Raw genomic sequence first — 26,089 nt, 5'->3', positions numbered from 1 at the left:
TGTGCAGTTGGTTTGGTTTGTCATCTTCAGATGAAGTCACCTTTCTATTTAAAGGGTGCCGCTTTCTAAACAATGTTCCTGTTGTGGGGAACTTCATAAGGACTGCACTTGGAAGACAACTTTGCGTGCATCAGCTTTAGCACTGAACTAAGATATGCTCAAAAGACATACTGAAATATAGAATAGGCCTATAAATAAAATTCTAAATGTGATTATTTAAATACATTGCTCAAGATGTTTTAATCCTGGAGTTTAATTTTTATGAAAGGAAGTTGGTCAGTAAACCCAAGATGGATTATTGATCCTGTAGTCGTTCACAGTATGTGCTCACTATGATGATAAGAGATTTAAAAGGCATATAAAGAGGGAGAAACTGAGAGCTCTAATTGGCAGACCTGTCAGTCAGAAACAGGGAAAACACTGAAACAGAGAGGACACAGGAAAAGAAACACAGAGTGGACCTGAATTATGAACAAGGGTTGGAGGGACCAAAATCTTTGAGCTGTTGTCCTCCCAAAAAAGCAGAAAGGTCAAGAAGACTAGGAAGAGACATGAAAACTCAAGCTCTGAGTGGAAACAGCTGACCTAATGGTGTTTCTCTGCTTCTGTCACTGCCCCACAGGGAGATCCAGACAAGGTAGAGGATGGGGAGACGTGCTGAACCTGGAAGGGGCAGTACCTTGTACCTTTGAGCCAATTTCTCAGCAGGTATAAACTCCCATAATTTATCTGATCCCACGGTTGCGGTGACATGAGATTCACTGAGTGGTCAACCCTACAGTGACAGGAGAAGTGGTAAATAGGGTCAAGCCTTATATATGTTCAAAGTGCTTTGTATACACTAACAGAATCAACAGGTTCAGTCTGGGAATTAAAGCGGGTAACTATTTACTTAGTTTTCCACATTTCTACAAAAAGTTTCAGAAAGGGTTGTATTACTAACAGTTCTCCAAAAGCGTACATCCATACTCTTTGGTAATATGTAAAGCTGAAGTTCTGTTCAAGGGAAGCTTAAAATCATGCTATAGGAAGGCTGCTTTGAAAGGCAGTTTCTTAAACTAATTTCTCCACTCACTTAAATATTTGTTGTTATACAGCTATTTAAAAAGCATTATCCAGAAATGCACGTGGAGAATAGAATAATAAAAAATGAAGCAGAGAATACAACCACTGATAAACATTCACACACAATGCAGTAAAAGCATTCGCTCCAAAAAACTGCAAAAAAAGAGGAAAAATCTTAATCTATGTCACAGATGAAAACCACTGCATAATTTAGCAAATATTTTTGTGTTGTTGACGCTAGCAGATCCAAAGAGTTAAATGCTGAGAGACTTCCAAGACTTTTGTTATAACACCTGTGTTGGTTAAACAAAAACAAAAAACCAAATTTGTGTAGGGAAGATCCTGTTCCAGGAAAATCGTAATCTCAGACAGTGACATGTAGATTAATTATCACACATCATGACAAAGTGGGAAAAGCTTAGTGTAATATTTTCAAGGTGAAAACACAATCCCTTAACAGTCAGCTGAAAAAAAGAATCACTTTATGCTTTAATAAAACCGAAGTTTAAGAGCAACTCTTGTCAAACCTTGAAATTTTATCCGTATGAGATTATTCATTTAGTATTCAAAGATTACACCTGGAATGTGCACTTGCACAGCTGTGAAGAAAGATTTCTCCAAAGCTATGGCATAAAAATTCTAGAAAGGTACCTTTTTCCTTCTCTGTGCCTGGGCTTTCTTTACAGGCTCAGACAATTCATCCCATGCTCAAATTTCCCCTAAATGTGATGTTTTCCCAAGTCTTTCAATAACAAGTTACTAGATAGATTTGATGATATTAGAGGAACTCTGTGCTATGAAAATTCTGAAATGTCAGCCTGTTTTCTTGTTCCTGAATTCTGGAGACAGCAAATTAGATGGAAATCAGATGCCTATTTCTGTTTGTACAGTGTCAATAGGAATTGCACTGCTAACAAATACAGTAATAACAAGAGAGAATCTGCCAAAAGGACAGATGATGATTTGAAAGATTTTTGTTTGCTGTCTTAAAATTAAAACTGGTTTTAATTATTAAATTAATGCACAAATTTTGCCTTGTTTTAATTAGGTAGTATTACAAAAATTGTCCCATTTTCCTCTTCTGAAAAATGGACAATAATTCATTATTTGATCTACTTTTAGGCTTAAAAAGCAGCGTTATTCGTACAGCCATATATTATTATCAATTTAGAAACTACGTTTGAATATGAGGTTTATTAACTAACTAGCTATCATAGCAAAACAGCTAGATCCTGCTAAAACATTCACACATCATTAGCAGCATTGCACCAGTTATATGGCCTTCAAAAACATATTACTTTTAAACCATTACTCTAGCAATTACCCCAAATTCTTCCTTCTTCCTTCACAGGTACCTAAAATGTTTACCTTCACCCTCTGGACAGAACACAAAGTTGTTAAATCTTCTTAAGCTGTTGCAAAGAATTCCGGAGCCCTTCCCAGGCTGCGATTGTTTTTGCTATTAAATTCTGGGAGTTGAGGCTTACATCTGCTATGAGTCATTGGGCAGGAACGTTACTGAGAAGTTCCAGTTATCAAGACTAAATTGCAACATAAGAAGAAGATGGTAATTCTGAGCATAACACAACACTTCTGAAATAAAAATAGACCAAAAATAACAAAAAATCATCCACTCCTTTTCACTGCTTTGATCCAGGAAATTGCTCTCAGCATCACATTCAGCTATATACTCCAGTGCTTTCCTGAATCAGAGCCTAAATCTCTTAGGCTTCAGAGGTATATAGAAAGCAGAACTGACTCAACTGATTTAGAAATAAAACATAATCACTCAGACTAGAAGTTACACGTTAAAGATGATAAAAAAAACTGCTTAAAAAAACCCCAAACCCAAAGTACTAAAACAACTGCTAAAAAAAACCAAACCCAAAGTAACAAACATAGTACAGACAAAGCCAAAGGGAACAAGAAAAAAGGACAAAGAATCTTGTTTGATCTAAGTCAGTATTTTTAGCTAAATTGGAAGGCACTCAGAAGCACATGATCTCAGTGACCTGGTTAGACAAAATCACTTTCTAGATAAGCTTTTTAGAGCCAGATGAATACATCAAAGAATGTTTTAAAATGCAATTTGTTCTGAGTGTTTGTCCTCCTTCTACGTTGGCTCATCCAAAAAGTTCAATAAATGAGTATGCTTAAAGGAATGCTTCTGGAAGAAGTGAACTTTTAAGGAAATACTGAACAAAACCAGAAAATGAGTTTTATATTCCACAATATAAATATTCACACCATCAACTTCCTTTTGAAGATTAATACTTGTTGCACACTTCCTCTGAATAATTTCTGGAGTATTACTTGGAATCCATTTACGTGGCAGTATTTCTCTTTACTAATTACACTGCATCAACTAATAAACTTCATATTCTGAATTTCAAATATTTAATAATTGCAATAAATTTCTCATGAGTAGCCTACACTAAGAATCATTCAAAAATTCAAAATAATTCAGAAAGTCATTTTTACTGGGAATCTTACTAAGATTTTTGCAAGGAGGGAGATATCTCTTCATAGCGTGACTCTTAACTCTCAATTTAACCGAACATTACTCAATGGGTGGGCTCCAAATTTATAAAGTGGAATAAAGGCATGGCATTTTAAACTCAGATTTATTAACCATTTAAACAATTTATTGAGGGTTACAAGTGGAATCTCCATCACTTAAAGTCTTTAAACAAAGACTAAATGGATAAAATGTATGGCTGTGGTTCAGTTAAACAAGAATTATATACAGCATCAGGTCAGAGATTTGTGTTATTCAAGAAGTCTATAGGCTACCCATCATCAGAAAAATTTTGCAAGAATAAAAATACTAAATAGAAGACTCTCAAAAAGTATACAAATGGAAGTCGTATAAACACAAAAGGAAGAGAGAAAGGTTTTTCTTAGACCTGTAGGATACACCCAATACTGAACACTGGCAAATGTCATTGACCTTAATGTGGCCAGTAAAGACCTTGCTGTTCACACAAATCTTATTCAGATTTTCTGATCTTGGAAGAGTTTGCACAGAAGTGAAGCAAAATGTGGCAAGGATCATTAATTACTCCTTTACCAGTTTTTTGACGAAAGTATGTATAAAGAATAAAATGCTGTTCTTCACTTCTGTACTAAATCAAGATGTTTCTTACTTCCTATAAGCAAGGTAAAAACCGTTGTATTAGATCCATATCTTTTTAGGTGTTTAAAAGAAATAGCTAGCACAAGAAATCAGTGGTCTTTGTTCTCATTATATTAGAAGTTTCATCTGAGTACTTCCTGACGTATTTTATCTGACAGAAGCATAACAGCTTCGGGCAACCCTAGACATGAATATAAGCTGGGCAATGAGTGGATTGACAGCAGACCTGCAGAGAAGGACTTGGATTAAAAACTAAATATAAGCTTGCAATGTGCGCTCACAGCCCAGAAAGCCAAACACATCCTGGGCTGCATCAAAAGAAGCATGGCCAGCGGGTTGAGGGAGGTGATTCTGTCCCTCTACTCTGCTCTGGTGAGACCCCACCTGGAGTGCTGCATCCAATTCTGGGGCCCCCAGCATAAGGAGGACATGGACCTGTTGGAGCAAGTCCCGAGGAAGGCCACAAAGAAGATCAGAGGGCTGCAGCACCTCTCCTGTGAAGACAGGCTGAGAGAGTTGGGGTTGTTCAGCCTGGAGAAGAGAAGGCTCCACTGAGGCCTTATAGCAGCCTTCCAGGAGCTGAAAGGAGCCTACAAGAAAGCTGGAGAGGGACTTTTAACAAGGGCATGTAGTGATAGGACAAGGACTAATGGCTTTAAAATGAAAGAAGGCAGATTTAGATTAGATATAAGGAAGAAATCCTTGACTGTGAGGGTGGTGAGGCACTGGAACAGGTTGCCCAGAGAAGCTGTGGATGCCCCATCCCTGGAAGTGTTCAAGGCTAGGCTGGATGGGGCTTTGTGCTACCTGGTCAGGTGGAAGGTGTCCCTGCCCATGGCAGTGGGGTTAGAACTAGATGATCTTTAAGGTGCCTTCCAACCCAAACCATTCTGTGATTCTACGATTGTAAAATCAGCGAACACAAGATAATGTGTTCATATCATCATTCTATCATTCAGGCTCTAAAGAAGTTGCAAGCACACAAGAAGCTTTTGTAGTACAAGGAACCACCATTTTTCCCTGATAAGCTGTAACGCAGGTGTTAAGCACCATTTATAAAACATAAAGCTTTACTTTTTCTCATGTGTATGTTTTTTATCCAGGAAAGTTTTAAATCACCTTCAGCTGCCACGTAGAAATACAGAAGGGTCAAAGATTGTACAACCATAACATGGCAATTTTATTGGAAATGTAACAGAAAGATTTAGGTTTCAAAGTTATTTTAAACACTTTAAAGTTACTCTAATTAAAATCCTTTCATATATATATACACACACACATATATATTAGTCATCGGACATGCCAGGTCATCGTACTTTACTCAGTACTTCTATATTTGCATAACCTCCTGAACCAGAAAAACAAATATCTATTTCAAAAACATTATTGCCAGAGGATGAAATGCAGCATATCTTATAATTACTCAACCCTGTGTAGCTACAGTGGAACTCCTTATGGTAACTTTTTAATAAAAAGTCAACACATACTAGATTATGAATGTAAAGCCATGTAATTATTAGGAATTTTTTATTTTTCTGGATCAGATGTTCAGTATCAAACTGCATAGTGGCTATAAAATGACCTAAAACTTTGGCAGATTTTCTTCCATTTAAAGAAAGATGAACACATACGAAAATAAAAATTAGGTGGCTTTGAAGCATTCACTGTAGCTTTTATATGCTGTTTTGTTTTTTAACTAATTTCATTTCTAACTAATTTTCATTAACAATGCTGATATGTTTTCAACATAACTGAAGCTATACAGTGTAGAGAAAGCACTTAGTTATGAACATGCAGGAATGACTGCTATCAGATAGTTTAGTTTCCAACTACAAAAGGTAGAAGTAGAAAGTATTTATGACCTTTTCCTCTTAGAATGAACTCTCAAATAGAGGTATCTTTCATTCTGTACACTGAGAACCAAGGAAAATAAAAATTAATTTTATTTTATTGCAAAATGGAAAAAAAAAATGGGGGTTGGGCAGAGAGGCATGAGCTGGTTCCAAACATTTTGTTTTCACGTGGTGGGATTGCTTCTTTCATTCATATTCTTGTCCTTGGATTCAATCCAGAGGGAGAAATTTATGTGGTATTTCTCAGCTATGTAATAATTTTATCTTTCTTCTGCTCACTTTTTAATTTTGTTTTTTTTTTCAGGGTAGCACATATTTGGATCATGACTCTAGAAATCTAAATAATATGGAAAGGGCTAGACAATACCATGATACAGAATGAACATCCAAGATATTAAGAATTCAAGGTTGTTCCTACTCACTTTGCTTAGGAATCTGCAGACATGCCTGTTTAACTCCAATCTGTCTTTTCAGAACAACTAAAGCATTTTGTTTCTTCTTGGATTGCTTTTGTTAGCCAAGGAATAAAACTTTTGTGCTATAGAGACCTCTTTTAAAAAGGTTTTCATAATCGGCTTTAATGGACCCTGACTTCAAAGGGGACAAGGAGAAAAATGTGGTCCTAGGGCTTCTAGGCAGAGCAACAGTGGTGCTCCTGATGTGTTTTGGTTGTGTGAAACAAGCATGCTTAGTAAAACAAAACTGGTTATGCCTCACGGCTCCATCCCATCACTTTTTAGCAGTAGATTTGACGCCAGTCACTGATATTTTACTAGAATGTAAGACCTCGAGTGCGTGTAACAGCAAATATTACAGACTGGTGAGGTAACAGCAGTATCAAGAGGATTACTTTCCCCACTCCTGCAGATGTGGGGAAGGTTTACGACAGGGATCTTGTCCATTATTCAGCTGAGATTCAGGTAGTTTTCTGGGGTCTGACCAGGTTAGCTAATACCTACATCCCAATTACTCTTCTTTCCTTTATTGCTTCTGATGGCTATTATGCTTGAGTGAATCGTCAAAAATTGCTTTCTTCTTCACTGGTAGTGAACTGGCTAATCCTTGACCACCACAATGCATGGCTTTGGGGCCTTAAATGCCTGTGCCTCTGCCTGACATCTACCTTAATTTATTATCAGACCCCATAGGGATAAGTGGGCACTTTATCTTTCTATATACATGAACTCAAAACTCTGTTAAAAGAATCTTTCCAATCTAATGTTACTCAAAGAAAGAAAAATTACCTTTAGTATAGTAGCCTGATAGTCACTGTGTAGCCATATTATGGTAAACCAATCATTTTTGGCCAGTTTAATTTTTGCAGCGAAAACCTCTTTGTCACAAAATCAGCAAAAAAAAGTGGACAATTACTATTTGAACCGAATGCTCTGTTACTTACTGCCTTTGTTCCAGGGCCTTTAAAAATCTCTCTTCTCAACTACTCCTCACATCTCCTATGTCTCTCTAAAACTTTAACCCTTCATTTCTTCTTGTCTCTAGTCCTTACATGCCTGTATTTTGTTTGCATTCTTTCCTTTTACTCTGGAATAATAAAGTAAAATCAACAAGATACAGCCAGCAGATGCTCAAGGAAAAAATCATCATGTCTCTGACGTAGCTTTCAATCCTAATTACATTGGGCTATCTCAAAGATAATCCATTCAGTTTTTGTGAGGGTGCATTCATTAGCATGTCTGCTGATGGAAGCACTTATAACAGAGATCTTTGTAGGAGGAATTAGTTACTGTCAATCTAGAGGCTCATTAGTGTTGATATAGGACTTCCCCCAAAAGAGGTTTTTATTTTTTTTTAATTAACAAGACATTCTTTAAACTATATTAGTTTTGGCTCACAGTCATTCCCAAATCCTAAAATGTTATTTTATAACAGCAGCAGAGAACCACCTACTGGAAATAATGCTTCTTGCAGTGCAATCCATGACTCCTTAATGTTTACTGTACCTTTTTTCAGCCCCCATCCCCAATGAAAAACAGCTCTGAGGGCTCTGAGGAGCTGGTACTGTTTTATTTCTTTGGAGCACCTTTTTTTCTTCTTTTTTTTTTTTTTTTAAAGAACAAGTTTGCAGCCAATTCCAGAAGAGGGACAAAAAAAATGAGAGAAAAATCATCCTGCAAATTGCAAGCCAGAATCAGAGTAATGATGCTGTGAGTGCCTATGAGAAACATACTGCCAATATATGACATCATGTGGTAAGGTAAATATGCAGTTATGATATATAGGGGACTATAGTAAAGGCATTGTTACTAAAACATACTAAAATCTATTTAATTTATTGTTTTTCTTTAACTGTGTATTACAGTTTTATTTAGGATTTTTTTTTCCTGCAGGAAACAATAGGAATGAGGAAGCTGTATTTTAAGAATAAACTAAAGCAACAAAAAAATGATAGTCATTGTATTAAAGTACTATTTTCCCTTAAATTCTGCCTCCACCTGCTGGGCAGTAGGAGGTATGCCACTGTGACAACACGAAGTGTCTTGCCAACAGCAACGCTGCTAATACTGTGCTGAATATCCAGACACGGCATCTGAGGCAAGGATAAAAGGACATTAGTTCAAAGGATAATAACAAAAAAAGCTGATACATGAACCTCTTTATTAGCTGCAGAATTGCAATACAAATGAATATAGTCATTACATAGAGGGCTTCTGCAAGTTGTTGCAGATTCTTTCTAAAGCGATTTCAGTTATGGGGATACAGTCCTGTAGCCCATGGAAGAAATGGGAGAAAAATGCTGCTGTTAACAGGCAGGCTTATGCTCACCTCTTTCACGCGCTATGTATTGTTCAGACCTATTCCTTTGACACCGGGGCATCTGCTGGAGAAAATAACATTTTTATTGAAACATTTTTATTTCATATGTTTTCTAATATTTCAGTTCCTTTTCTAAATTACAGATAATGTGTCATTGAAAGTTATTAATGTGTCATTTATTTTTTGGTGGCAAAAAATACATTCGTGTTGGTACTAATATGGGAGAGATGGGGGGGTTAACTACATTTCCGTGTAGTACCAGTAAAATGTTTCTCACCCAGGGTGAATTATGAGGCCTGATATAAATATTTAATGCTTCTGCTTTAGAAACTCAGTGTAATGGAGATGCTGAAAATGGTAACTTGTTTTCCCCCTTCTCACAAGGAGGGACAATCACCTCAAATGCAAGAAAAATAAGTATCAGCTTTACTGAAACAGAAATCGAAAATCCTGAGTATATTATGCAAGTCCAGCCCCCTGACGACTAACAAGAAAAGCTAAATACAAGTTTACCAGCCTGGAACAACGGGGTGATCAGTGTTACCCACAACTATTTATTTTCTAAATGCCAAATCCTTCTAATTTTTCCTCTGTATTTTTTTTCCAAAGGAAAGTTTAAAGAACCCGGATCTGTAAACTCCAAGCCCTAAAGCAAGTAGCAAAACGCGAATAATGGCGTTGCCGAAAAAGAATGAAAAACAGATAAACCACAACGACCTCCACCTTTTCACCGCTGGAGACCAAAGGCCGGCAGACACAGGCTCTGCGAGTTAATACTGCTCCAAACAAAGAACATGGTCTGACCCTCGTCCACGCTGAGGATGTTTACGTGATTTTTACTAGTCTTCCAGTCAGGTGACGTCATTTATAGAGTTCACCATCGCTTTCGTATTTTATTTTACGAGCAAGGCGAGCCCCCCGGCAGCGCCCAGCAGGGCGGAGCCGCCGCGCCCACACGTGGTGGCGCCCTGAGGAGAAGACCGCCGGCCCCGGGCGGCGCGAACCCGCCCCTCACGCAGGGCACGCTGGGATTGGGAGTTCTGCCGGCCGGCGGGGCGGGGCGGGGCGGGGCGGGGCGGGGCGGGGCTCCCCGCCCGACGGGCGCCCACGAGCGCGGGAAGGGTGGGTCCACGCCGTTGTCACGTGGCCCGGGGGCGGGCAGCGCGGAAGGGCACGGCTGGGAGGAGGTTACCGGTAACGGTGTGTATCCGTCCGCTGGGGGCCGCCTCCCCCACCCTGGCGGAGTAGGCGACCAAGATGGCGGCGGGGCTGTGACTCCAGCCGCCTGCGCTGCGGCGTTCAGCGAAGCGAGGCCGCTCTTCTCTGCTGCCGGAAGGCGAAACGCCCGGCCGGGCAGCCGAGGCCTCGCGGTTGGTGGAGGCGTTGGTGGAGGAGAAACCGGGCCTGCCTGACCCTCCCTCCGCCGCGGGGTGAGCCGCCCTCTCCTCCCCCTGGGCTGGCGGCGGGGGCCGCCGCTGGTGGGCTAGGACCGGCCCGGCGCGGCCTCCGTGGCGGCCGGGCACCCGGCCGGCGCCGGGGAGAAGAGAGCCGGGATGAGGCGGGGGACGGAATCGAGAGGCCCAGCGGAGCGTTGCGGCGGCCCCCGCTTAGGCGGGTCGCTCTCCGCCGCCCCAGAGGAGGACGCGTCCCCCGCTCTCCCTGGAGACGCCGGCGGGGCTGTGGCAACGGCCGCGCTTTTTTTGTTTGCCTAAGGCGCCTGGGGCGGAGCCCGCCCCCGCCCGCCCCGGTTTTGGCGCCGGGAAGGAGCGGGCTTTCCGCCCACCTCCCGGCCGCCTCTGTCCCGGAGCGCCCCGCCTGCTTCACGCCGCGGCCTGGTGGGCATCGCTCCATCTGTCCGCCGCCGGGGAAATGGGACGGCGCGCTGCGGGGCGCCGGCGAGGGCTGAGGTGCGGGGTTCGGACCCGGCTCTGCAGGCTGGTAGGGCTGTCCACCCCCAGCCCCGGGGCCATCCACCCCTCGGCCCGCGGGTTTGACCTCGCAGTTCTAGCGCGGAGTGCTGGTGTGAGAGCTGACCGGTGCAGCAAGAGAGCACTTGCTCCCTTGTCTGTTCCTATTTGATGATATTGTATGGTTGGCGATACTCTGTAGGGGTTTAATGAGTTGACGGTAAACTAAAGCTCAGTGAGGAGGAGCGCATATCTTAAAACGCTAAACTTATATCTTTGCCATTTTTCAGGGTTTAGGGCTGTATGATGACTTTTTACAACTGTTTTCTGTTTAATTTTTGATTTTCAAAAGTTTCTGTGTGCAGGATCAAGTGCTTCTCAGAACTCCTGCAGTTCGTGTGAACGCTGGGGAAAAAAATGTCAAAACAACACTGCTGCAGAAAAAAAGCCTTTAAAAATATGTATCTTTGGTTTGTTAGCATGTTTTGTAGTGATGCTTCTGAGCAATTTTTGTATTGCTGCTACACATACAAAATATATTTTGACTACAATCTTATATGTTTTGACTATAATCTTACATGTTATCTTATTATTTCTGTAGAAAATGTACTTGAAAGTCTTTTTTACCAAGTCCCTAGTAAATGTTGTGAGGCAGTATGCACATGCTCAAATAGAGCTTCTATACAGATCCCATAATGTGCAAGAAGCCGATATTGGTAATGGGTTGCTGGATGCAGAAGTAGCATGATGGGAGGATACCAAAGGTTTTATAAGAGGATTTCTTCTGGAAATAGCTGGTGAAATGAAAAGTAAAGAAAAATTCAAATTAGTGTAGTGTGTGTGGGGAGGTAAAAAACACAACTTGGTATGGGAGAGTTTGTAAGAAAAAAGCTGCCTGAACCTCTGTATGTTCTTTAGCTGAGTTGAAAGGATGAAATATCAGCATAGCTCTGTGATCTTAAGATCACTTGACTAACGTATCTGGAAATATCAGACTGACACAAACGTTTAGCAACTTGCTCTCTGGGAAGATCACAGTTCTGTTTAGAACACTTCAAAATCTACATGCTGGAAGTAATCAGGATATTGTTATTTTTGAGCTGTATTTATTAGGATGCACTGGCATATGCCTAGTGTCCTTGTTTGAGAATAGTGTTCAGAATACCCATCTGTGGTAGTGAATTTACTTCAGAGGTAATGAGACTCCTACAGCAGAGATAATTGAAGATAGCTTATGTGACAGTTTTAAATGAAATATATGTGAATAGTTATTTGTATTATGTACAGGTGAACACTGCCACTTCTTGTTTTTACAGTGCAAAGTAGGGAAAAACTTCTTTTCCTGGGTATTTAGAATTATATAACATGATGATGAGGAAACAGCTTACTGAATTGGACCGTAAACCCAGGTGGCCTGTAATCTTGTCGAGGTGAACTCATTACGCTTAGCGGCATAGGTCAGGGTAGAGTGCCAGTTGAAATGTTGGGTCTTGCACATCTACAAAGCTGAAAAAAAAAGCTGAAGTTCATCTGTAACTGAAGAAAGTACTTACAAAACATAGCTTTTTTTTCTAAGATAACTGTGCATTTGTTTTGAATGCTTGTCAAATTTTCCTTGACTTGGCAGGAGAGGTTCTCTGTGAACCTTTCATAGAATACTTGTGCTTCTACATGAAAACAAAGAAAATGTGGAAGGGCATTGTGTTCTTATTTCCTAAATAAATCTGGCAGTTCACCTAGGTGAAAGTTGTACAGAAGGTGTGGTTTTACAGTTGATCTCTCTGGGTTTCACTCCTTCTGATGACATGGCTTTTATTTGCCTTCCTTTAGCCTACAGATAGTTCTGATATAGTCGTAAGGTTAGCCAGATCAGGGAGTTTATCCAGCTTAGAACTTGTCTGGGTTTTTTTTTGCTTCTGGTATTTGTTTGTTGGCTGGCTTGCTTACAGTTGGTACCCTCTGACTGCACAGCTGACTGGACATTTCTGTTGGGATGAAGAAGGGAATATGAATGAATGTGCAAGGGCAGTAGGGCACAGATCTGCCAGTTCCCAAAGCAGCAGGCACTTAATTACACCTGTGTTATGATTCTTGATAGTGAGATGCAGAAGCTGAATCACTCCTAACTGTGTTGGTGTGACTTAGGTTGGTACACTGCCCAGTGCAGATGTGGTTGTGGTAAAGTGAGCGTATCTGGTGGATCTCATTTCCTTAATGGTATAGTAGTAAGCTGTGTTGGCATAAAAATACTGCTTTGTGCAAGTGCACTTACTGAGAGGGAGGTACTGTGTGATTTTGATTGGGTACCATATGAAAGCAAGATAGGTGTACTAATACAGCTTTTAAACTTAGTTCAGGATTAATAATTTTTTTCTGGCACTGATTATTTAAAAATGACTTCTTAGATTCTTCTTATCTTGAGTTTTAGGTAGTTTCTTCACCTGTACAGTGTGAAATCTTGGTGTGGAAATTAATTGTAGATAGGTTGCAGTAAAATACTTAGAAATAAATGGTCCTTTTTGTTTTCACTTAAAGATAAAGCTGGGATCATGTCCTAAGATAGCAATTAAAACTAGCTGGAAAAAGTACTTCTCTGCAAGACCTTTTTCTCTACATCTGTAACGGGACTTCATAACTGTTATAAAGGAAAAGTTTGTAGCTTTGTGTGGTGGAACTGTGCCAGCAGCACTTAGGCTACACAGTTTTTATTGCAGCCTGAGAGTATATACAGATACGTATTCTTCACCTTTTTGAGCAGGCTAATTTAATTTTACTGCTATAAAGGAATACTTTACTTCTGATCTTTCAGCTTTAACAACTCTTCTATTACTAATGTCAAAACTAGAAGTGAAAATGAAAACTTTTAACATATAGATTGCTTTATACTGTACAGAATTAGACTATCAGAGTAGCACAGCTGTAGGAAATACAAATTATTTTGTTTAGTTTTGCTAGAAACTATAAGTGCCACAGCATTCACTGCTTAAATAGCTGTAGTAAAGAAAATAAAAATCCTTTTATTGATGTCTGTGTTCCATGTATTGTATTGAGTGTCTCCTTCAGTGCTCTGTTGTCAGCATCTCAGCATTGAAATAAATGTGAAAGTTTAACATACTAGGTTTCCAAAGTCACTTGTGTCAAACAGACATCACCCTGGACCTGAAAGTGCAGGTTTTATGAATCACAAAGCAGTCTTTCCAAGCACTGTGTAATGCGTTTTAAAGTGAGGAAGATTGAGAACACAAAAAAAATCTTTACTTTCTAAGAGCAGGGATTAAAAAAAAGTAAAAAAACCTTCCAAACCCACAAGTACTTTTTATTTCATTTTTAACGCAAGTATCTGTGTTCTCGCTTACATTTTTAGTAACACAGTTTAGTAAATGGGGTTTAGTTTCCTAAAACAGCCTTGTGTCTGCATTTTATGACTATGTAGTTGTTTCAGATTATGAATCTTTAAAATATTCTACATAAACTGATTTTAATACAGCACATTTCTTCCAGCTGTTTCTTTTAGATTCTTTTTATTGATTGCTTGTCATGGCAACAGGAGGTGGTCCCTTTGAAGAAGGCATGAATGATCAGGACTTGCCTAGCTGGAGCAATGAGAGCCTTGATGACCGGCTGAACAACACGGTATAATTATTAACTTTCAGTTGCTATTTTATCCTGTACATTAAAATTACCAGGGAGATTCTGTTCGTGGCAGGTAACAATGCAAATCCCTAAGCCTTGTCAGTACAGCTTTACAGGTAAGTATCCGCAAAACCAGTAGGAATAATTGAGATAGATGTAAGCAAGCATGAGCAAATTCAAAGGTTGTGAAGCCTGTAGATGTATTTATGGGAGATGTTTTGGGTAAATAAAGTAGCTAGACACACAAGTGTTTTAGGTGTCATGAGAGTGAAAACTCTAATTTTCAAAATTCCAAACTACTGAAGATTCTTCAGCAAAGAAGAAAAATTGAATTTTAGCTTAATTTAAAATTAACTTAATGCTTTGTAGGATGAAATGGGTTTCAAATTTCCTGTCAAGCTATTCTTAATTGATACAGTGGAGAAAATCATACTTTGTAATGTGATGTTTGTTCTAGAAAACTTAGTGTATTTTGATACCGCTTTTTATTTGTACTTCTAAAATGGAAGTAAACTCTTTTTCACTGAATTAAAACATTTACTTTCTATGTGGATAACAAACATTACCTTCATTTTTTCTTCCTTCTCCTTCCCCTTAAGGACTGGGGAAGTCAACAGAAGAAAGCAAACAGATCTTCAGAAAAAAACAAGAAAAAGCTTGGTGGGGAAGCTGAAACGAGGCTTACCAATGATATATCTCCAGAATCCTCACCAGGAATGGGACGACGGAAGACCAGAACTCCTCATAGCTTTCCTCATGCTCGATACATGACCCAGATGTCTGTTCCAGAGCAGGCTGAACTAGAAAGACTTAAACAAAGAATAAACTTCAGTGATCTGGATCAGGTTTGTGTGAATACTAATTCCCACTATAAATGTGACTCCAAAATTTATTCAGCTAGCTCTTAATAATTTGACAGATGAATAAAGAAAGCTTTCATAAGCGATTAGGGTTAAAAAAAAAAAAAGCTTATAGACACCACAGAGCCAGATCAAAATTCTGGGTTTGACCTTGACAGAATTTGGAAAGTTCAGGACTGTGGCTTTCCTGTGCTTCACAGTATCCTTCCTCTCAATCATTAACAAATTCCTGTGTCCTCAAATCAGTATTTCTTACTCATCATACTTATCTGCTACTCAAAAATATCTGTACCTTATTTTGAAAGTCTGTTCTTGAAGTCCCGGTTTGTGGTTCTGAACACTGTTATCTGGATTAAGCAGAAAAGTAACATTAAAATCTGCACGTCAGTAGAGCGTGGAGAAATATATGGCATGAATTTTTTAGACATAACTGCTTTGGGAGTATGGCACATTTGTCCTTCCTGTGTCAAAAATAACAAAAAGTGTGAGGGATTAATTCTTTGGTAACAAGGCATAAGTTTGTGCTAACAGTTTCAGAGTAGAGGCTTGTTAACCTTTGCCAAACTTTGTTGTTAACTTGTTTGGGTTGTGAAGATTCTTCCAAATGCAGTTCGTTGCTTTGACTTATTCAGAATATGAAGACTGGGCATAACTTCCTCCCCAAATGTACGTTACAGCAACAAGTTGCTATTCAGAAGGTTCTAAAGAAAAGCTGAAGTTATGAGGTAACATATTCTGCAAATGAATATGTTGCTCTTTCATTATTGTTATTCTCTCTCAACTGTACCTGGAGAAGTAGGATGCCTTTCACTGTAGTAAAGGTGGAGGCCACAGCAAGGATGAGGAATTAAGCTTGGAGGAACCGCAGAACATTTTTGCTTCTCAGCTGTTCTGGGAGGGTGGGCTTGCTTTCTGAAAACTACATGGCAAAAATCACTGGCACTGTCTTTAGCTAGCTTTTGGCTAGTCGGTGACTAATATGGTAACTTTAAAATCAGTCTAATAATCCTGCAGAACTGGTAATCCAAGCAGTGAAACTATTCAGTGTTAAGAATATATTGGAGGAAAAAATAAAGCAATTATTCTGTGTTTTTGTTTGTTTATAGAGAAGCATTGGAAGTGATTCTCAAGGCAGGGCAACGGCTGCTAACAACAAACGTCAACTTAATGAAAGCAAAAAACCATTCAACTTCCTATCCCTGCAGATAAACACTAACAAAAGCAAAGATCCTGCCTCAGGTTCCCAAAAAAAGGAAAGTGGGGTATCAGTGCAATGTAAAGAGTTGTTTGGAGCTGCTCTAAGCAAGGATTTCTTGCAAAATTGTCATGTCTCTGCTCAAGAAGATGGAAGGGGAGAACCAGCTATGGATAGTAGCCAGGTATTTAAATAGCCTATAAAGTCTACAGAGTATTGACTCTTAGAAAGGTTTTAATTACCTTGTTACTTTTCAGTGCATCTTTGTAAATTTCTGAAAAGTATAACTGGTAAATCTTTATTGGAAATACTTATCTTCCCACTGACTTGATGAAAATGTGAAACCAAACGTAATCATGTGTTCTTTAGATTTCTTTAGAAATCTGCTTATTGATAACAGAAACAGTATTAATTTTCATCTTGGAGGTTGGTTCTCTTTTATACAGTTCCAGAAAATACTCTCACAGTTTAATATTTTCATATTAAAAGCTCAATTCTGTTTTAGCCTACGTTGACAAGAAGCCCCGTGCTTCAGGCTTGCAGCTTCATGCATGCATAAATTTATTCTTACAAAAGCTGTTGACTTTTAATCACTTGCAGAAGCATGCTTATAGGATTGAAAGTACTACCAGTATGTCACCGCTTTAATTACTACTTTGCTGTTGCTGTATCACCATGTCTTGTGCATTAAATACGTTAAAGCTGTAGCTGAATGCATTCAGTAATTTCAGTGTCTTTACAGATTGTGAGCAGACTAGTTCAAATTCGGGACTATATTGCTAAGGCCAGCTCCATGCGGGATGATCTTGTAGAGAAAAATGAAAGATCGGCCAATGTTGAGCGTTTATCACACCTTATAGATCACCTTAAAGAGCAGGAGAAATCCTATCTGAAATTTTTGCAAAAGACGCTTGTAAGTTTGAGAAAATAATATATTTGTTTCTGCACTGTAAGCTTTTCTAGGAGTTGACAGTTCATGTTTTGATGGTACTACTCGGGGAGTTGGTTTTGATATGTAGTACCTTCCATAATTCATTTTTACTGCCCCCTTACATAGCTTTTGATTCATGCCAATGAAATATTTCAGGCTAGAGAAAATGAGGAGGATGATGTTCGGACTATAGATTCAGCTGTGGGATCTGGTTCTGTAGGTGAGAGCACATCGCTAAACATTGATGTGCAGTCTGAGGCTTCAGATACCACGGTAAGCTGCCTTTTAGTAATTAAGGTGCTAGAAATGAAGACTTTGCTTTGTTTATGTTGTGATTGTTGTGATAGTGTCAATCTGCAGTTCAATTAAAAAATAGTAGATCTCCAAACACTCTGTTCAGGAGGTGTTCACACATGTGTAGATATTTTAAATTTTTTTATATGGGGAAAAACTAATGTTTCTGTCACAACAACAATGTGTCTTGAGTAGTGTTTTTAAATATTTAGTCTTTCTTCAAAGTAGAATGAAGGGTTAAATGTTTAATTTGGCAGAGCATGCACTGGATTGATTGGAAGGAATCCTTTTCTATACAATTTTTCATCTGTAAGTTTGTTTCTGTTACTGGGGAAAAACTGCAGTTATTGGGTGAGGAGAGGGTTGGAAATGGGTCATTAGTAGGCCATTGCCAAAGCGTCTTTCTAGTAATACGATAAAGTAGTGACCTAACGCAGAAGTTTCTCTCCTTTTTTAAAGATGAGCACCTTTCAGAAAAGGTGTTCTGAATGTAGTTATGAGATACACAGACAATCTTCCTATTCATAAAAGCTTTTATACGAATGTGGTAAACAAATCTTGTATTATGTACAAAAGCATTTTAATAACAGCTTATGTTCTACATCTTCCCATACTACTGTGCTGAGGAATAGTACTGGAAAGCTGATACTCTTATAGCCAGTTAGTACTTTGAATGTTCTACTTGGAAGTAAAACAGCAGTTAAAACATTAAGAAGTTCTTGTAATTATTTTTAGCTTTGTAAGAACTCTTTCTATCCCTGTAAGGAAATAAAATGATGTACTTTTAACTTAAAAAAAAATGCAGATAAAGACCAGTACAGTTTAAGAAGTATACATGTAAGCTTGCATTTTTCTTCATCTTTGCAAAATGGGTTTTAGTTTTATGTTTGGCTTCTCATTTTGCATCCAATTTCTCTTTAAATGCAGCTTGAATATATTACATGCAGAATGAATACTTCTAGTCATATCAGGTTCATACGGAGCCTTATTGTGATGAAAATTCTAAGAATGACTAAGAATGTCTCTGCTCTTTGGTAGATTTTATTTGATACTAGCTTTCATTATTTGACAAGATAAAAGTGGGTAGGTTTGTAAGTTGAAAATGCATGCTAAGTTGGAGCACATGTTCAAAATCTAATGTACTAAACTATTTAATAAAGGAGGTATCTTTTAGTTTGAGCGTTCGGCCCTGCATTGAGGACAAACTAGGGAATTCAGCTTTACAAGAACAGGTTACAGACATTGATGTTACAGCAAGCCCTAAAGGGGAAAGTGACAGAGCTGCTCTGAATGACAGGGAAATCTGGCCTTGTAGGATTAATAGTCAAGAACGTGGATTGCCTTCAAAGGTACTCTTTCAAATTATTATTTTAGCCTCAAATAGGGTTTATACATGGGGAGTGCTCCTTCTTTCCCGCTCCTTCTTTCCCGCTCCTTCTTTCCCGCTCCTTCTTTCCCGCTCCTTCTTTCCCGCTCCTTCTTTCCCGCTCCTTCTTTCCCGCTCCTTCTTTCCCGCTCCTTCTTTCCCGCTCCTTCTTTCCCGCTCCTTCTTTCCCGCTCCTTCTTTCCCGCTCCTTCTTTCCCGCTCCTTCTTTCCCGCTCCTTCTTTCCCGCTCCTTCTTTCCCGCTCCTTCTTTCCCGCTCCTTCTTTCCCGCTCCTTCTTTCCCGCTCCTTCTTTCCCGCTCCTTCTTTCCCGCTCCTTCTTTCCCGCTCCTTCTTTCCCGCTCCTTCTTTCCCGCTCCTTCTTTCCCGCTCCTTCTTTCCCGCTCCTTCTTTCCCGCTCCTTCTTTCCCGCTCCTTCAATGTTTTTATTATTTACGGTGAATGTTCCCATTTGGCCTGCTTATCTGTATCCAGCTGTCTTCATTGAATGCATCTTCTTTGTCTAGGGTTCTTCTTCTTTAAATAGATGTTTGACAACCTTCTCTTCTGAAGTGTCAACATTGACAGGGAAAGTACTACATGTAACTCTGCAGGAGGTGTTCTGATTTTATGTAGATGATCTTTTCCAGTTTTGCTGTTCTCTTTCTGAGAGAACATATTGTAAATGTGACTTTCAGACACTTGTTATGTTTACACCAATATTCTGCCAATGCAAATTTAAGGTAGTACCATATAGAGAAAACAAATTAGAGAATAGTAGCCTTAACTTGTTCCATAAACTTTTTTTATAGCTGTTTATGTGAATATTTGGTTGGAAGGGGGAAGACAAAGGGCTTTGAAGTCTAAAACTTCTTTTGTTATCTGTTACCAGCTTTTCTATGGCTTTGTGTCTTACTCTGTATCTAAGAAGGGAGAAAAAAAAAAGGAAAGATAAGTTTGATATTTTTTTTCCATAAAATAAGACTGGAGTGTTTTGTCAAGCTTAGTAGTCCAAACGTAGAATTAACCTTGACAAATTAGTTTTGTGATTTTAATGAACTCAAGCAAATCTTGTACTTTAGATAAAGCTTGGATTATTTAATAGGTGAGTGAGACTGAGACGCCTCCCCTTTTTACCTTTCTCCCCCTGTTCCTTCCTGTGCTGATTTCACTGTGTACTCTGTTTTGCCTCTACTCTGCTTTTTATATATAAGATGAAAATTTAACAGGAATAATCAGTGCCAGTTGCAGTGCATCTTTTAGTGACACTTCTTTGAGAAGTTTAGAATTCTGGATGTGTTCTCCTTTCTATGCTGGAAAGTTGAGCATTCCCAGTACCCAGAACTAGTTAACAAGATGCCTGCTTCTGTTCTAACATTTGGTGCTGTTTTTGGACTGAGAGAATTTTGTACTTCAGGAACTCAGCACTATGTGGAGAAAAGATGATGCTTTTCGGTTAGTAATGTTCTTTTTAAATACTTGTCACCTCCTAACAAAAAGAAGGCAAATTTTTCCATGGTTTCATCTACATAATTCAACTTCAGACAGGATCAGATCTTAACTGTGGATGTCTCATTAAAATACATAATTTGCTGAGAGTCCTTGAAAAAAAGTTTTGAGGCAGATCTTCAGTTTTTGATTAGGGTAGGGTGAGGAAAATAACTTAGTTTTAATATATTTTAACTGCCCAACATGCTTTCATTCTTGTAGATCTGTTTCCATGCATTTGAAAGTATGGTATAGAGGGGGTTCTGTGCATATTTTTGTTTTGAAATTGGTTTACCTAAATCTGGTTTATTCCAGCATCTGTGGCATAAATATGGCATACAAAGCTAAACACGTTATGGGTTAGAGAAGAGTAAGTGCCCAAAAAGTTCCGCTGAAAATTCAGAGAATTTAGGCCAGTAAATCACTGTAGATCTTGTATTATATGTAGCTCCCTGATAATACGACTTATCTTGCTTAGCTTTACCAGTCTTACAGCTTAATGCCATCTTTTATGATTCAAAAGATAGAAGGATGCTTGGGTTAGTCTCTGGGACACATTAGGGCTTCTAAAGAAAACCTTACCCCCAGGAGTGGTAAGCATGTGTTGGTGGTACAGGCGTCTTCCTACTGGCTGTCTGAAATTTTTAGACTGAAAATGACTATTGGAAAGGTGAAGCTGTTTCATTTTCACCTTTTTACACTAAAGTCCTGCTTGTTTTGACACTTCTGTCACTAGTACTCAGTAAATAAATTTGTTGTGATTATGGTAATACTCTTCCATATCATGCAGGCCAGAGATCCTCAACAGGAAGCTAAAGAGGAGTTGGAGAACTTGAAGAAGCAGCATGATTTATTGAAAAGGATGCTACAACAGCAGGAGCAATTGAAGGCTCTTCAAGGAAGACAGGCAGCTCTTCTGGCTTTGCAGCATAAGGCAGAGCAAGCAATTGCTGTTATGGATGATTCTGGTATGTGGAATGACAGTGTCTTTGATAGCATGTTAGCATGCTGATTGAATGATTAAAGCTGGAATTGTGGAATACACATTAAAGTTCTTTTTATAATTCAGGTTTTTTTAAATTTTACTGCAAGACTTCTACCTCTGAAGAGTTGACAACATTATAAAAGGGTGTGTCAGTTAAAAATCACACAGCTGACTTCTGTGGTTTCCTTGTAAAATCCTAGAAGCGTGGGCTTCTCTCCAAAGAATTGGTCTACCATGTCAGATTAGGAATCTGCCTTTCCCCTCCGTTGTTGTCCCAGGCCTTTAAAGGAAGAAATGGAGTGGCAGATAGAGAGTGTTCTCTCCCTTTCTGCATCCTTCTGGCTGTAGGCGGTTGTAATTTGAGTTTTTGTTTGATTTGTCTTTTTTTTTTTTTTTTGATGGCTGGTTGCTTGACAGTTTAATAGCCATTGGTAGACTATTGGTTTATCCAGTACATGAAAGGAGGAAGTTGGTAAAGCAGTTACATAAATATGAAGCTAGAACTCTGAAATTCTATGACATGTAAACTGGGGGCATGGTTCTGATAATAGGTCATCACCATTATGTTATAACCTTCAGTTTAAAAGCATTCTTCTAATTTGCTTTCATATACTCCCAACTTTTCTAAAATTATCTTTGGGAGAGAGACTTCTTTTTGATAGCTGCTTAAAGCTTGTTAACAGAGTTGTTTTCTCAAGAGTTCAATCTTAAAAAGACAGTTGACCTTGATTTTGTGCACTGCTGACATGTGAATTATCTTTTGTTTCTTCAAAACTTGTCCTGTCTCCCACCCCTCCCTAAATCCTATTTACTTTTATTTGGAAATAGGGTACAGTTACATGTGCATTCATAGGGAATGACAGTTTTTGCACTGAGCAAGTTCAGATTCAGTCTCTGTTACTGTTCCATAACTTTTCCCCATAAGAGTTGCTATTAGCCTTTATTAGAGAGTATATGGGATAGCAGTTCTTACCACAGTTAACTTTTGTGTTTAAAATAGCTTAATTTGTAGAAATTTAAGCATTGGTTTCTGTGTCTTACAAAAAGTCTTTAAGGTTCCTTGCTCTGCAGAGCTCCTCTTCCTGCTTTTATTCCTGTCCTTGATTTGATAGACTACAGGAAAGGTGGAACTACTTAAGAAAACTCTAGTGTTGGAAGAGAAGCAGAGAAGTTGGTAGGTAGTGAGCTTTTAGAAAGTTACCACAGGAGCAAGACAATCAAGTGCTTTTTGAAAGGTGTTTCCTTGTTTCTTAAATGGTTTCCAGTAATTGCTTTTCTTCTGTCTGCTCCACAGGAGTACACCTGTGATGGAATCTTTCTGTTTCTTCCTCAAATATACAAAACTTGATCTCGATGAGGATTGGGTAGATGAAGTGGGTAGAAAATAGGATTATTTATGATAAATCAGAATTTAATTTTTTTTAAAATTCTTTGGTGGTGTTTTATGTTTCCTCTTGTGTCACTCTTAATAACAATTTCTTACTGCTGTTTGTGTTGACTTACTTAAAGATGTGGTATGTGCTAGAACTGTAGGGTAGGAAATGTAAAGATTCAAATTCAACATAGGGCAAAATAAACTTTTTAAAATTTGAGAATAGTAAAACTTCATTGTGCAGGTAATGAAGTCAGGATCTATGGGGAAAATATTTGTGCTTGATTTTTCTCACAAAGTGTTGGTTCATATTTGGGTAAAAAGAGGTATTTGGATTTTTCAACTGCTAGTTCTGTATCTTAGTAATGCTTGAATATGAGCATTCAGGGTGGGGGGGGAAGCTTTCTTTTAAATGTATTCCTCTCATAAAGCTTTTTGAAGAGCAAACTGCCAAGACTTTTTTCGCAGCTGTACAGTTCACAGCTTACACCAAGATGAAAGCTTGGCGTCCTGTTAATTATTTTAAGGAAGTAAAATTACATGCACTGTTCTTAGTTTGGCTGTGCTAAATAATAACAATTTTGTTCTAACAAGCAAAATGTTTCCATCAACCCTAGACAACTTGGTGGTTTTAATTTTGCTTCAACCTTTTTAGAAAACACAGAACAGACTTATAAAGTTCTTTGTATGGTTCATCACAAAGGAACTGTGAGCTGGCTTGTTAGTATTTCTGTAATTTAAGTAATCTTTCAAGAGTAAAGTTGGTGGGAAGGACACAACATTAAAAATAATTGCTGTATTTAAAGAGGTGCAGTATATTGATGTTCCTGTTAAACCAAACATTGTAATCAAATAGCCTTTATTTCATCACTACGGAAAATTATTTACGTTTTTTCGTCCTTCTTTTGCATGTCCAGTTGTAACAGAGACTACAGGTAGTGTTTCAGGAGTAAGCCTTACATCAGAACTGAATGAAGAATTGAATGACTTAATTCAGCGCTTTCACAACCAACTTCATGATTCTCAGGTCAGTCCTTGGATTGCACTATATAAGTCTTGCCATTGTCCATTTTTCTTATTCTTTTCAACAGTGCAGTTAAATGTTTGTCTTGCTTATATGTGTGCATTTGCTAGTGAAGCAATTAGGATTTCCCCCAAATTTGAAAGCTCAGTGTCTTTGTTCTTAAGAGTTATTAGGTGACTGATCTATGCTTTCTGTCTGTTTTCCATTAAAGTCCAGAGAAGCAGTTTCTATATTGCAGTATAATTATATATTAACTCAGTATATAATTAGGATATCATGAGAGTGTTTTCAGTACCAGTTTCCCTTCAAAATGTTCTTTGTTCTGGTGTTGAGCCTGGCAAGCCTATAAGAAGATGTTTTGTTTCTTAAAATTTATTTGGGTTTTTTTCATAGTATTCTGAATAAAATTAAATAACTCTTTTTAGACACAGTCTGTGCCAGACAACAGAAGACAAGCAGAAAGCCTTTCACTTACAAGAGAGATTTCACAAAGCAGAAACTCTTCAATGTCCGAACACCTGTCAGATGAGAAGGCGCAGCTTTTTAAAGAGATGCGACTGTTGCAGGGTAAAAAGCAAAAAATGGACAAACTGTTAGGAGAAATTCATATGCTTAATGAACAACATCTAAATAACTCCTCCTGTAAGTAAATATAGGGAGAATTGTATCTTTTCAACAATTCAACTTTTTTGATGTGCATGTTTGTAACATGGTCTTTCAACTTGCAACTGGCATGTAAATGATACAGCTGTGCTGGGGCAATATTATGTAAATGTTTTTTTTAATGCTGTGTAAGTTTCTGGCTTAATGGAGAGCTCTACAAGTAATGATGATGGGTGTTTTTGCTAGTAGCAGTTTGGTTTATAACATTATCGAATTGACTTGTGAGGATGTGATGCTGGTATTTTTTTCTTCAGTGCTTGTCTGTGCCCATCTGGCTTGTGGAGTGTACCATATGAATTTGAACTTCCTGTATTTTTGTCATACTACATCTTTATTATGCACCCAGCACTCAGATGTTCATAGCTTTATGGGGTTTGCTTGTTCACTGTCAAAACACTTTCTTGTGCACCCGTCATAGGGACTTTGATTATAGGCCATACCAGGGGAACTTAACTGTCCGAATGGACTAGAGTTTTGGCCTGTTCCTTAGATGGCTTTTTCTTCTCCTTAGAGTCTTGATGTGGGCCTACTTGCTGCTTTTGCTTTCTATTTCTAGGAATACTTCTATACTGATGAAGTTTGTCCTATAGCTGGAAAATTCTGAGGGGTGGTCAGTGTGTTCTGGCTAATGCTAAGAAACGAGGCACTGGAAGCGCACTCCTGGAGAAGGGCAGACTGATTTAATGGTTACATACCCATATACCCCCGTCATTCTACATGTACTTAATGTGTATAATATGAACATATTTGGATATGATTTCATGTAGCTGGAAAAAGCAAACATCAAATCTCAAATCAACATCCTACAGGATATGGACAGAAGAGCTTAGAGAAAAAAAATTGATAGGATTTTTCTTTTTATCATGTTGAAATGATAAACTTCAAAGAAAACAATTTAGCTGTAAATAAACGCTTAAAAGAACTCACTGGGCAGATTCACAGCATGAAAGCTTCCACTCTGGAAGCTTGATAAAGCTAAAAGGAACTGACTGAAGTCTTGTTTACAAAAGCTACTTACTACTCTCTGCCTATTGGCATTGCATGCCATGAAACTTAAGACAAAAGCTTGTTTTTCCAAGAAAAGAAGTTATTAACTGCTGTTTTATGTGTTGGTAATATTTTCTGGAGTTTAACATAATTTAGTTAAGCAGGTTCCTTTTTGCAAGTTGTTCTTAATGAGCTATATTTCTTTTCTGCAGTTTTTCCTGCTTCAGGATCTCCTCAAAGGAGTATTGATCAAAGAAGTACAACTTCAGCTGCTTCTGGTCCTGTAGGCATAGTAACTGTTGTCAATGGTGAATCAAATAGCCTGGCATCTGCTCCCTATCCACCTGATTCCCTGGTTTCTCAGAATGAGAATGAAGAGGATGACAATCTAAATCCAACAGAAAAGCTTCAGTAAAAGTTCTTTCATTTTTTTATAATGTGCTTTAGTGATTTTGAGTATTACTTTTTTAGTAAGTTCTGTGTTAAGAAACCATTTCATATATTAATCTACTCAATTTACTGTTATATTTAGCGAATGGTCCAAGACAGTTAAATGTG

At 38.5% G+C, this 26,089-nt stretch overlaps 2 protein-coding genes across 27 annotated transcripts in view; one reads left to right on the top strand and one right to left on the bottom strand.

The window, feature by feature from the left end:
• FGL1 (fibrinogen like 1) overlaps positions 1–9,782 on the bottom strand; it is a 45,340-nt gene extending 35,558 nt beyond the window's left edge. The window contains exons 1-2 of one of the 3 annotated variants that reach the window (XM_075091375.1): positions 9,553–9,782; positions 8,839–8,893 (exon numbers count right to left, since the gene is read on the bottom strand). The gene's annotated coding sequence lies outside the window, so the exon portion shown is untranslated. Of the gene's footprint in view, positions 1–2,433; positions 2,544–8,838; positions 8,894–9,552 lie in introns of those variants that run through there. The other 2 variants (XM_075091373.1, XM_075091374.1) reach the window with 2 other exon arrangements.
• A 119-nt stretch (positions 9,783–9,901) lies between these two features.
• Positions 9,902–26,089, top strand: part of PCM1 (pericentriolar material 1) — a 47,496-nt gene continuing 31,308 nt past the window's right edge. For 12 of the 24 annotated variants that reach the window (XM_075091354.1, XM_075091351.1, XM_075091345.1 and 9 more), the window contains exons 1-10: positions 9,933–10,259; positions 14,238–14,369; positions 14,969–15,214; positions 16,336–16,608; positions 17,167–17,337; positions 17,512–17,628; positions 21,291–21,468; positions 23,775–23,884; positions 24,307–24,523; positions 25,744–25,942. In XM_075091354.1, the coding sequence (XP_074947455.1) occupies positions 14,274–14,369; positions 14,969–15,214; positions 16,336–16,608; positions 17,167–17,337; positions 17,512–17,628; positions 21,291–21,468; positions 23,775–23,884; positions 24,307–24,523; positions 25,744–25,942 (1,607 nt within the window). In that variant the 5' untranslated portion in view covers positions 9,933–10,259; positions 14,238–14,273. Of the gene's footprint in view, positions 10,260–11,455; positions 11,546–14,237; positions 14,370–14,968; positions 15,215–16,335; positions 16,609–17,166; positions 17,338–17,511; positions 17,629–21,290; positions 21,469–23,774; positions 23,885–24,306; positions 24,524–25,743; positions 25,943–26,089 lie in introns of those variants that run through there. The other 12 variants (XM_075091363.1, XM_075091347.1, XM_075091362.1 and 9 more) reach the window with 10 other exon arrangements.

Source organism: Phalacrocorax aristotelis, chromosome 4, assembly GCF_949628215.1.
Source record: "Phalacrocorax aristotelis chromosome 4, bGulAri2.1, whole genome shotgun sequence".
NCBI lineage: Eukaryota > Metazoa > Chordata > Aves > Suliformes > Phalacrocoracidae > Phalacrocorax > Phalacrocorax aristotelis.
The sequence above is the reverse complement of the archived record's forward strand: the minus strand, read 5'-3'. Positions and strand labels throughout refer to the sequence as shown.